Source organism: Acanthisitta chloris, unplaced genomic scaffold (assembly GCF_000695815.1).
Source record: "Acanthisitta chloris isolate BGI_N310 unplaced genomic scaffold, ASM69581v1 scaffold13665, whole genome shotgun sequence".
NCBI lineage: Eukaryota > Metazoa > Chordata > Aves > Passeriformes > Acanthisittidae > Acanthisitta > Acanthisitta chloris.
The window spans coordinates 81,674-94,643 of NW_008674357.1; the positions used below are offsets into that span (position 1 = coordinate 81,674).

The window sequence follows — 12,970 nt, forward strand, 5'->3', positions numbered from 1 at the left end:
TGGGAAGATGAACTTTCTTCTTTTGTCCATTTACAGCTCAAATGAATGTCTACAAGAATCTGTAACCGAAGCAAACCATCTCCCTAATAATCACTTCATATTCACTAGCAGATCATTGCACTGTCTGTTGCTAAAAGGCGTGGAAATGGGACACCATCTCAGATGAGTATTTTGAGGTTTTGTTCCACATCAGCCTGGATGTGGGCAGAGGATGAATTTATGAAAAATAAAGGAGGGGAAAATATAAAATTCAAATAGACTTTGCAGGCTTACAAAGAGACTTAGCTCAGTGTGAGTTCTTTTAGAAGTTATTTCTGTGGCTTTCTCTAGGAAGTTATTAGACTGTTCTTATTTTTCCAAAATCTTTTCACCCATTCCAGATTTTAACTGAGATTTTAAAAGGTCGATTTTGTTGAAAAGAAAGCAACATTTGATAGAGCTGGCTTATTTTTGACAGTCTGGGGGGTAGCAGTGTATGAAGAGAATTGTTGTTACAGACACAGTGAATTAATCAGGAAAACTTCATCTTTGCTTCAAACTTTCCTAAGGCTTTAAGCAGGTTTTGAAATGTCCTCTTCCCTCCAGGCTCCCTAGTTCTCAGTCTCCCTATGTGTCCAGAGGACATTGTCAGTATCCCCCTCCCACCTTGGTATTCTGAGGATGAATTGTTTCATGTTTGTTTATGCTAAGCCATAAAAGCTTGAAATTGAAATCTGTTTGCTTCTCCACTTTCCATTCATATATGTTCTCATTCATTGTACATTTTTGCTGTAGGATTTTATCTCAAGGGTGCTGAACTGTGTGAGGCTGCAAATATGCAGAAAGAAAAATAAGTCATTCTGTGAGCCTGTGAAGGCTGCTGCCCACAGCTGGGTTCTCTGGTGTCTACTGAGGTATGAACAGCAATTGAAACTTTCCTATATCTGAGACTTTCAGAAAATTATAAAGAAAAAGAGATTAATATAGACCTCTGGAGGTCTTCAGTCCAAGTCTCTTCTTAAAGCAGGGCTGACTTCAGAGTTGTGCTGGTTACTTAGGGTTTTTTGCAGGCAATATTTGAAAATCTCCATGGGAAAAAAGTCATAATATGGGAGGATTTTCCCCCAATGTGGATTCTCTGCTGCCTAATAAAGATTGACTTCATTATATAATCTTTTAATGGTGACTAAAGCTGTGGATGCCCCATCCCTAGAAGCGCTCAAGGTCAGGCTGGATGGAGATTTCAGCAACCTGGTCTAGTGTTAAGATGTCCCTGCCCATGGCAGAGGGGTTGGAAGTGGATAATCTTTAAGGTCTCTTCCAACCCAAAGTACAGTGATCAGCTCCCACCTGAATTCTTTCCTGGTCTGCCTGCATAACTGTTACCTGAAGATTTAGTTTGGCATGGTCTTTCATCCTCACCTCTCTTCTTCAGCTATTACACGGCTTCATTGTTGCATTATTCTATACATCACAGAAAAGGGTATAATAATAAAATTTCCTGCTAACTAGCAGACAAGAATTACTTTTCTGACAATTTTTACCCCCAGTTGTGCTTATTTTTGAGAGATAATAGCAAAAAAAGAAAAGGCTCCAAATCCCTGAACATTAAAAATTTTTCCGATTTAACATTCTTATCAGGATTCTCAAACTAATCTATCATTGTACCATTATTCATTGCAATGAGATGTTTCAGTGCTCCAGAATCAAAATGTGTAGTTTCAGCTTGGCTTGGTATCAAATCACATTCTGCTGGTGCATTGCAGTGATTGATAGAAGTTACAGTTTGAGTGCTTTACATTCCCATTCTTCTGCATCGGACAAGCATCCATATCGGACAACTGACCCATATCTCATGTGATGGCACCAAATCCCCTCATACATTGTTTGAGTTAGTAAGAGGAGATGTCATGGAGTATGATGAGAAATGTATCTTTGCCAGGTAGCTTGCCTTCTAGGGTGTATAGTGTGCTTGACTGATGGGAATGATGGAAAATTTAAAGCCTAAGAGATTTGAGGTAGAAATTGGAAATGGACCAGAGACCACCACATTGTCACGTAGTTCCTCATTCTCTGTTTTGTTTGGGCTGAGGCAATGCCACACAATGAAGCTTGGATGGTAAAACTCTGCCCCTTAAATTAACAAGTGATTGGGAAAGATCTGAGCCTGATTTAACTCCCTTTGAAAGCATCTGGGTTTTTGTTGATTGCAATCAGAGACAGATCAGGGCTTTACAGCTTGCCTGCCATCTCCTGAAATGTTATGTGACAAACAAGACACTGGTATTATTTCTGCTATGAAATGTTTGTTATTTTATCATAGCAGCAATTACAGGAAGAACATTTGCAACATTCTCAGTTTCTGGTGGACTTTCCAAAGATGAAATAATCTGGAGGCTTTGGTGTGATTTTTGTTTGGGTTTTGATTTTTCGGTTGTTTTTTTTTTTTTTTTTAACTGGCTTGGCCACATTGTCCCTGGACGAATGCAGAGTAGTCAGCTGGCAGGTACTAAAACATTCTAATAGAATAAGGTTAATCTTCTCTCTTTAATTAGACAACAATATGTAACACACCCAGTGGGCCAGATGACCTTTAAAATAAAAGTGAGAATAGAGACACATTTGAAAGGACAGTATCTTTAGTTGCAAGGGGTTGGGGGTAGAAGAAACGAGAGGAAATATTCACAGATGTAACAACCCTACACAATCCCCCTTCTCCACCTAAACCCTTAGAGAACATGTCTCAAAAATGGGCTGGGATATCTTATTGCTCTTATAGGCATTTCAGGATTGTTTGTGAAGTGCAAAGTAGTGCAGTCTTGTTGGAAATGAACCTCAACGTAATTTGGGGTCTTTCAGAAAACCTTTCTGTGATTCCATATATCACTTAATCTCCATCCGTAGAACCTAATATGTCCCCATCACTGTAGCACCAATGTACTTTGTAATCATTCATGTATTTCCTCTCAAAACACCATGAAGGGTTGATAATTATTTTTACAAGTGAAGAACCAAGTCACTGCAAATTTTGCCTAGGTTGCATAAGAGGGCTTGACAGTCTCATGATGCCACCCCAAATGAACCGCTGGGTTCACTGGCCCTCTCCTGTATTATGAGACCTGGGGTTTTGTTCAGGACTTTCCATACAGCTGCAAAATTTTCACTTGCTTATGATGAAGGACTTTGTATGGGAGTGTCTGGCTAGTGGACATATCCCTGACTCTAACTTTTGATAAAAATTATGCATGCTATCCAATGAAGCATGGGTAGACTGCTTGCAGGCACTGTGTATGGGTGTGCAGGGGCAATAAGAGGGGCCTTCTCTCCCACCAGCCCAAAACTGACTGATACTTATGCATGCAAAAAGTTATTTGCAAGCTGAACAATTTGCAGACGTGGCAAGACTATGCAGGAATACAATCAGTATTCTGGTTGTGCACGGGAGTGAGAAATACCTAAGTGTGTCAGAGCCTGTTAGCAAGATAGTCATAAAAGGGAGCTAGCAGCAGTGCTCTGGTGCTGGGCAGTTAAGCCTTGCTTATTAGGATTCAGTCAGCAGTTTGCCAGTCCTGTGTTGCTTTTTTGTTTGCCATCTCATAGCACACACCTTCTAGACAGCTTTGGTATCAAGTTAAACCCTCCCTTCAGGGTATCAAAGAGGAAAAGGTCTTTTTGATGGTGGAAAAGGACAACTTCTGGCTGAGTTCTGGCATGACCTATTGAGGATGTGTGTGCAGCATCACTGCCTTTGCATAAGTGATGTTCTGGATGCAAATAGTCTGGTAGCCTGTAATATAGCTGAGTATCACTTAGTTCTATTCAGGAGAGTAAAGGCAGTATCAGGTACAGTGCTAACCCCAACCACCATGTATTAGAGCAGGTTCTCAGACACTGTTGAATGCAGCAGTATTGGGATTCAAAGTCAAGAAAAATGGCTGAATTAAGGTATAATTGAAAATAACTCAAAACCCAGTCATAATCCAGTAATGTCTTACCATTTTATAGTAATTTCTGACTGTCCTAATTCTACATATTTGGATGTTTGTAACATTCTGTTCATTCACATTGCCATTTTTGGGTCAGATTTGGACAAGCCTTGAGTACAATCAGCTTCAGCTCAAATCAGAGTAAGTTAGATGCTGCACATGTTACATGCTATGTAAATCCATGTTGTCTCAAATTAAAATCCTGTCCTTGGCCTCTCACATAGAGTGTCTCAAATTAGTGTTTGTCTTTTCTGTAAGCCGCTTTTTGTCCTGATTGCTCTTTTATGAACTGGGGACAATGTGGTCCCTTCTTGTACCAGTGCTGTTGGGAAAATTAGTCCATCAGTGTTTATAAAGCAGTAGTTTCCTGCAGTGCTAAGCACTTTAGAAAAGCCACGAAGAACTGAATAGCTCTGTCCTTGGAGCAGGCTTTGAGTAGTAAGCAGCAGCCTAGGGTTCCATATTGAACAATAAGGAGAAGCCAAAATATTGAATAATCCACTCATTAATGAACAGTTGATCCTATGCACAGAATAAAGGAAGAGTCTTGTGGAAAAAGCCCTGTGCTCCTCTAGTTAAAGGCTGTGTCACAGTAATGACAGGCACAGGGCTGAAGGAAGGTGGTATGTATCTGTGCATCTGTGGCATATCCAAACTTTTCAGAGCTCAAGGTTGTGACATTAAGGTTGGCTCATTCGACTTCAGCTTTCTGTTGTTAATAGGTGTGATACTAAGAGCTGAACCATCTTTTGGGAGTGTCCATATAATGCTGGTTTACAGGGAACATGACACATCTTTCCTCTTGCCTGAAGGTGGGTAGGTTAAGCAAGACTGCCAGATTTGTCTGCCAAGAAGTAGGGGGAATACATGTTATGGGGGAATATCATTATACAACAGATGGAGCATTCACTAATAATTGTGAGGTGTGTCACAGTCATTTGCATAGGAAAGGCAGAAGTGGGAACAAAAGTATAACTCAAGATGAGCCATTTCTCCAGAAATGCTTGCATGTGTATTAGCTGTTTTCTTTGAACCACTGTGATGATGACCCACTTATTTCCACTCAACCTCCACCTCCAGGAATGTAGAATGACAAAAAAAGCCCCAACCAAATTGTTTAAAGAAGAGCTGCCTGTCTGAAGGGAAAGGTTTTCAAGGAAAGAGAATTAGGGCATTGTGTGGAAGTGTCAGGTAGACTGGGCAGGAGGGCCTAGGTGGGCTTGGTTTGTTGACAAGGTGGGAGTCCAGTAAATTAAGCACATTAAAAAACTCTTTCTCAGTGGTTTGCAGCTTGTGATCTCTGAGCAGGTGCCTTATGGACTCAATCAGGAAAGAAAGTTCATATAATACTGTACCATGGACTATGTATGTGGGATTTCTGAATGGTCTGTGCCTACAGTGGAAATTTTTGGGGATCCAAAAGTTGGAAAAAAACCACTGTCTCCTGTGTTCCTCTCATTAAGTCAGTGATATGTTTGGTTTTGAAAAGGCCAAACAATGAATCAGGCTTTAAAACGGAAGAACTGTAGGTGTTCTCAGTAACTTGGTTAAAGCACCTGGGTGCGCAAGATTGATGTGGCAGTGTGACTCAGCATGCAGCTGGGAGCAGGAGTCTGAGAACACCTTCCAGGGGCAGGACAGATGGGACCTGTTCCTGCAGAGCATTTGTACAGAGTGATCCACACATGGGGACAGGTATGGGCTTCCTATGGGAAGGCTTTGCTAAACTATGGCTTGCCTCTAAGGTGAAGCACTGAAAACTCTGTCCCTTGAAACACTGAAAATTGTGCTGGGCACCACGCAGGAAAATATGCAGGGGTGAATGAGTCCTGTGCTAGCTGCAGGGGTGAGCTGCACTTGTGATGGGTTCTCATTGTCTGACATCCCAGGCTCTCTCACAGGGTGTGATTCGCCTAACTGCAGGAGAGGGTTTTATTTCCAGCATGCTGCTTCATGCCCAGGAATCCTTCTGGCATTACTGAGGAACTGGGGTGTGTGGGGAGAGTTTATACAAGAATTGAGATATATCCTGAAGATCAGAGGAGGGAGTGTGCCCATGTCGGGTGGGGATGCGTGTCTTCCTTGGTGTATGTGTCTGTGACGCCTATTACCAGCCCTGAGAAATGCATGTATTCATCAGATGGAGAAAATATCCCTTTGTGTTTATTCTTATTTAACATTGTTTACACAGAAAATGGAGAAACACATCTTTAACCGTCATGTACCATTTAAAATTATGTCAGTACACCGTGCAGCGCTCATTCTGCAAACATCTACTCCACCATGTGGTCTCTGGGAGCTAGTGCTGGTCTCCTCTGCACGGCCACTCTGCTCTGCCTGGAGCACACTGCAGTGGCTCTGTTAAATAGCCTTTGTGAAGGTTTCCAGAGCTCTAAATTAAAAATGCAGAAGCCTGGGGAGGAGGAGAGAGATTTGGGAGGGGGGAATTCTCTGTAGCTGGAGTGTTAGGTTGTCTTGCTACCTAATTGCTTTAGAACATGTGGGCTTGAATGAATCCTCTTTAATGAATAATAGGCAAATGCATAAATCGCAAACCCCAAGCACCCAAAATGTGAAATGCACACTAATGAAGACTCTGACTTCGACAGCAGGTGTAGAGTTGATTTGTAAAACGGTGTGAATATATCAGGTTTAAAATGATATTTATTAAAAGAAGCAAGTCTTCTGCGTGTTGCCCTTGTCTTTACTCTCTCACGCCGCACACCTGTTCTTCCTACGTGCTCTTGCAGGCTGCAGTCTCGTGGCAGTTTCCTGCTATAACTCTTGCTTCGAAGAAGTGCAACAATAGAGACCAATTACCCTCTGTCTCTGCTCTTATTGCAATGAGCCTGAAAGGGGGAAAAAAAGTGAGTGCTCCCCCTCCCTGCTACCTTTTCAATTTCAAATCCTAACCCTGTTGGTAGTACCATTTGTGGATTGGAACTCCCTGGCTTTGTGCACGGCATTATCTGGAGATTCACCTGGTACTGATCCAATGAACCAACGCAACCTTACAAAGCTGAAGGGAAGGGTGTAGAGTTCTCTTTGTAATAAATCACATGCCGTGAAAAAGGATTTCTTTACCTCCTTTCCTCCATTATTCTCCATATCTCACCTTGTGGAAATGGGTCTGTTAGTAAGAGACTTAGACTCACATGGTAGGAAAAATGAGCAGGGGAGGGACAAATGAAGTGAAAGGAAGGCAGAGTTCCTGGAGGTTTATATAACTTGGGAGATTCCAGAAAGAAGAGGCACAACCTGTAAGAATAGGAAGCAGCCCTAAAAAATAAACCCAGCATAGGCCTTGGTACTAAACCTTCCTCAGTGCTTGTCCCTCAGAAAGGGACAAGGATGTTTTCAATAAAGCAGCTGCATACGATGTCCTTAAAGCCAGTGATGAGCTAAACCCCTAGAGGCAAGGGGGTTCTGTCCAGATAACTGCCCAGCAAGCTGGATGATGGTCTGAACATCTTTGGTTTTACTGAGTTGAGCTGGTAACCTCTTGAGATCTGGCTGCCTCCCAAGTAGGGAGGGATGAATACTGCAAAATGTTTCAGTTTCCATTGCAATTTTGAAACTCATTTGCTTTGACTGAATTTACACTGTGTTTATGTAAATTTATAAACACTGTAATAAATTTATCCACTTCTAGAAAACAGAAATTTTAGAAAAAGGCTGCAAAACATTTGTGAAACAAATTCTCATTCAACAAGTATATTCACAGAACCTGATTAAAATATACATTCAGTCATAAAGCACAAGCATAGTATGTGGTCTGTATATCTAGCAAACTCTAAGCATAATCCAAAATTCAAACAATTGTTATCAGCTTAAAGGTTTCAAATTGCATACATGTCATTTTTTGCAGTAGCAATGATATGCACAACCCAGGTTTTTACAGTAGGAATGAAGTACACAGCAGGTAATGACAGCAGGTTGCTACTTTGGTTGTTATAGAAAGCTCACCTACTTCTGACCATGCTATTTTCTAACCTGTGAGAGTCTGTGCCAGCACAACATTCTTATCTGGCTCCATGGCAATGTGACCTGTCACATTTAAAAGACCATTCATGTGCATGGTCTTTAAGCCTCATGGAATGGGATGTTCTCCAGTGCCCTTGCTCTGGAAAGCTTTACCCCCTCCAACCCTCACTAATTTTGAAGCTGCTTTTGTTTTCCCTTGCACCTCTTGGAGTGTGTAAGATCTCCTGATTTGCTGTCTTCCATGTCCCCTTTCTAAGATCATCCTTAAACCGTCATTTGATATAATTTAGGGTTTTTTTATCTTGTTAATTTTGTACTGAACATATTAATTTATTTACAGCACAAAACAAATCTAATCTATAAGGGGCAGATTCAGAGGCACTTTCTAAATTTGTGGAACACTTATAGCCATGTAAGGAACTGCATTGAAGCCAATGGCAACACTTGCAGTCTGAATAAGAGAGCTGGTCTCAAATATTGAAGGATTACATATTATATCAGAACACAGTTGTTTCCTATCATAGAGCTGTTGTTTCCAGAGCATATCTATATTTCTACTTTGCCTACCCAGTGCTTAAAGCAGCAAGCAAACAGTTAAGCAGTGGAACCAGCTAAAAATGAGCTGGTTTAATATTGGGAGGAGGAATTAAAAAACAGTACAAGATGCAATTTTTCAGTTATCCTGTTCAGGCTCTTGCGTTGGAAGTATTAGCCACAAGGGAGATCACATCAACTGGGAGCAAGAGAATATAATGAATGCAGGACCTGTAATAGGCATGTGGGAGACTCTTACCGTATGTTTTGGTCATGTCCTGATATATGTGAGCTTTGGGAAACAGTTCTACATGTAATAGAGTCAATAATCAAATCTGAAGTACCAAGGAACACAACTTGATGTTTCCTTAGAGAGACCACAACTTTGCAGCAGATGAATAAAGAGAGAGTGTGGTAGATACAAATTTGTCTTTAGGCAAAAAGGAAAGAAAAAAGACTTACAAACTGGGGGGGGTGGGGGTGGTGTTACAGTTTCCAGACTGGAGAGAAAATAGTAATGCCTACATCAGAAACTTAATTAATTGTTGTTACATTGATAAATATGTGATATACTACATCAAAGACTAGCTAAATGATATTTGGAAATTAATTTGGATTCTTATTAAACAGAGCTCAGAGGAGCTTCCCAAATGAATATGTTGTTTGTTAAGCATTGCTTCCTTCTGTTTATAAAGTCTTCTCAAGTAAAGACAACTATTTTCAACTATTCTTGCTGCTTTAAATAAACTGTAAGATTCATCACTTGCCAGGCATTCATGACACATTCAAATACTGCAAATCACAATGCCTTACTTAGGATCTCACAAAAATGAGGTATTGCTTACTTCTATTCCCTATAGGGCTGACTTAGATAAAGTTATCTAAAAAGTCCCAAACCCCAAATTTAATACTGACAATCCATGTTTGAATTAAAAATTTGCTTTTGGCACTCTGTCATTTAACCACTTTGATGTGTTTTGGAGAAGAACATAATGGATTCAAAATATACTTGTTTTCTGTAGTGTTATTAGTTTTAAATATTATTAAAAGAAAATGTAAATGTGACACATCAGTCATATAAAGGGATATAATTTCAGATTCTGAGCTCTTAAGAAACTTTCTCTTTGTACAGTAAGAATGTTGTTTTTTTGGGAACTGTGCCAAAATGCAGTAAGACTCATGACAGTTTCTGCCTTTGTTAAATGAAAAACGCAGTCCTCTCATTCTGCTCTTATACCAGTTTTATCCCAGTGTAATTCCACCTACGTCTCTGGAAGTACTTCTGATTTTTTATTAATGTCTATGAGTTCAAAAGAATATAGGATTTAGTAGAACTGAGTGGAGAGAGTTTGCATGAAGACAAAAAGAAGAGAGAGAGAAAAAAAAAATTCATACAATATGGTTTGCTTTATAGTAGGATGGAGACAATTTTCAGAGTTGTCTGTGGAGTTGTAGCTGTTGGAAAGTTCAGAAAAAAAATCCATCTGTTTTCTATGAAAGCAGAGAAGTGACTACCAAGGCAAGGAGGTGACATCCTCCATCACAGCAAGCCATCCAACTCAGCAGGGATGGAGTTGCAGAACTGACAGTTGGATGTCGGAACTCTGGGACAACCTGATGGTTGGGTCGTCTAAGCCCAAGGAGCATGGCACCTGCTGCTTGCTTAGAGTCCTATAAGAATTTTTACAAAAGAATGTCCCATTAACTTTTTATCTTTAGGTTCATAGGAAAATATTTATTCATCAGTTCTGGAAATAAATTTCATCCTCTGGTTTCATCCCCTCACTTTTCTTAGCATTTCACCTCTCTGTTTTAGTTTTTATTTTCCTTTCTTTTTGCCAATTAAACTCATGTTTTTCAGCCATCAGATTCTTAGAATTTTTTGTCAAAGAACAGCACTACTGGAGCAAATTTCTTTTGTTTGCATAGGTGTGTTTAAAAGATTAAGGTTGAACAGACATTCTTGTAATAGACCTGGGATCAATGAAAGCTCTTCTTTTCTCAAAAAGATTTAAGGCTTAGGAGTAAGGTTGATTTTTTTTTGTTTGTTTGTTCTAACTATAGAGGAAGTTGCATCTCTACCTGGGCTTTCATTATTTGTGTGGTCTTTCACAGAATTCCTGAGCAAGATGTACCCAAGGTCCACTGATCCCAAGCTTAGCTTGTGATGACAGAGATACTTCTCTTCCTGCATATATCAGTGGCCACAGGTTGTCTAGGTGATCTCTGCAGTAGGCAAGGGACATGATTTCCCCCTCCTCCTGTTTGTGCCACTTCTAGCTTTTTAATTTCTTCTGTGTTCACTCTAACAACAGCCTATTGAGTTTCAGTGGGACTTCACAAAGAATGAGTTGCTACTCTGTGGGACTGGGAGTGGCAGAATCAAATTCAAGACAGTGTACTGCGAGGGATATAAGTCAGGGCACGAAGGAGAAGCCAAGGTGGTATACATGCTTCAACGCCTACAAGATTTGATGGGCAATAAGCATTTTAACTTGGTGTCTTGGTTGGCTAACTTTTGTGTAGGCAATTGCAAGGGGGGAAGAGGCTGAGGCCCTGGGTTAGTGGAAGGAACAATGACATTCATGCTTTAAATCCCTTAAGCACATACTTAATGGCCATCGATTACAATGCTTTTAACAGCTTTGCTGAGTCAAAGCCTCACTGAGGGCAAACTAAAGGTCTGGTGGTGCAGTGTATGAATCACTCACATGGCTATAGACCCTCAGTCAGAGCATGGAAGGGAAGGGAACCTCGAAGGTCAGGCAGGCTGGTCCAGTGCCAGCCTGCCAAGCTGGTGAAAGGCAAAGGACAGAGTGAGCACAGCTGTTGTGGAGGGGGAGAGGGCTGAATGACCAAAGGTGTTTCAGTTTATACTCTGCTGGTCATGTTATTTCTAAAAGTGGCCATTGCTTCAGGTTTTCCTCAAGGGAGCATTTGCTTTGTTTTTCCCATGAGAATAACATGTTTAAATATATCAGCTGCAGAATGTAGCCCTACTTCTGCAGCTGAACCCAGAGGAAGCTGCAGCCCATACATGTCCTGTGTGTGTGTTTCTTGTGTTTGTGTGTGCAGGTGCTCCCTGATGGGGTTCGATTTAAACCGGCACTGGGCAAATCCATCTCCTTGGGCTCATCCCACACTGCACGGAGTGAAACAGCTCATCATCGACATGTACAACAATCCGGTGAGTGGGGGAAGGCGATGCCAGAACAACCTTTTGCTGAGGTACCAACTCCCTCTTGCTTTAGGGTCTTGTGAGATACAAGTAATTCTGATGTGGTTTAATCCAGTGACAAACCAAAATAAAAGAGAAATCGGCAGACACACACACACCACTGCATGAGATCAGGGAACATTTGTGCCTTTTGTCACAGGAAGCATCAGAGTGGAGAAAGCAAGTGAAATGAAGTTCAGCTCAGATTAAATATGAAATAATTCTAAAAGCAGGGCCTAAATTCAATCGAGCTGCTCTCATGATGTCCTGAGCTGGATTCAAAACAGCAGGCCCCTCAAATTGAATTATGGAATGGCACTGATGCTTAATCCGGAGCTCTGGCAGGGGTTGCTGTGTAGCATGCAGAGCAGGAGGGGGAGAATATTTGCAAATATTATATAAACACACATGCACACACTCTTGCTCACTCGGAGAAGCAGAGGTGTTCTTGAAGGTGAAATCGTAGCTGATCAGAGGAGATGGATTGAGGAAAATATGGAGAAGAGGAGTGGAAGGGAGGCAGACAGCTATTGAATGTTTGACATCAAAGTACAGAAGGATTATTGAATGTGGCACCTAAGAAAAACTGCTGGAAAAAAATGGAGATGAGTAGGAAAAAATCACTAGCAAAACTAAGAGGAGATTTTATAGATTATTATTTTTTTCTTTATGGAATTCCTGGTATTTGTCCTTTCTTTTTGCTTCCCACTACAGAATTGGCATTTAGATCTTTAATTCCCTGAACTTTTGCCTTTTTTTTTCTTTTTCTGTTACTGTGAAAAAGGGCCTGGTTTGCCTTGCTAATAAAGAAAGAGGATTCTTACCTCTGGCTACATCATGTATAGGATAAGACCTCCTTTAATTTAACTCCTAGTTTTCCCAATACATCTTAATTGAACCTTTTGTCTTCTAGCTAGTAGTTATACCTGTACAGAAGAGGATTTAGGTACAAGGAAGATAGGTTAATAGATAAGATTCTTACATATGGAGTGGAATCCAATTGCATGAAAAATATTTGTCTTTCTATTCAGTTTCTGCAGCATCTAGCATTGTGCTTGTGACCCAAAGCTGTATTAGAGTGATGATGGTGATGACGGAAGGCACAGAAATGAGTTTTAGAGACAGCCTGGTCTTTCCTTTGTTTCCTACCCCAAACAGCAAGGCAATTTTCCTTGTAGATATTGGAGAAAGCATGCAAACAGCTTTATGAAGAAAGTTTCTTACCAAGAATAAGAGATCCTTAAACATTACAAGAAGGCTGGGTGTAGGG

The 12,970-nt window shown here is 40.7% G+C and overlaps 1 protein-coding gene across 1 annotated transcript in view; it reads left to right on the plus strand.

Annotated features, from left to right (window-relative positions):
* The window catches only part of LOC103802785 (cytosolic carboxypeptidase 6), a gene marked incomplete at both ends in the record, with an annotated part of 133,285 nt that overhangs the window by 50,984 nt on the left and 69,331 nt on the right, over positions 1–12,970 (plus strand). The window contains one exon of the mRNA XM_009075307.1: positions 11,559–11,670. Coding sequence (XP_009073555.1) covers positions 11,559–11,670 — 112 coding nt within the window. The remainder of the gene's footprint in view (positions 1–11,558; positions 11,671–12,970) is intronic.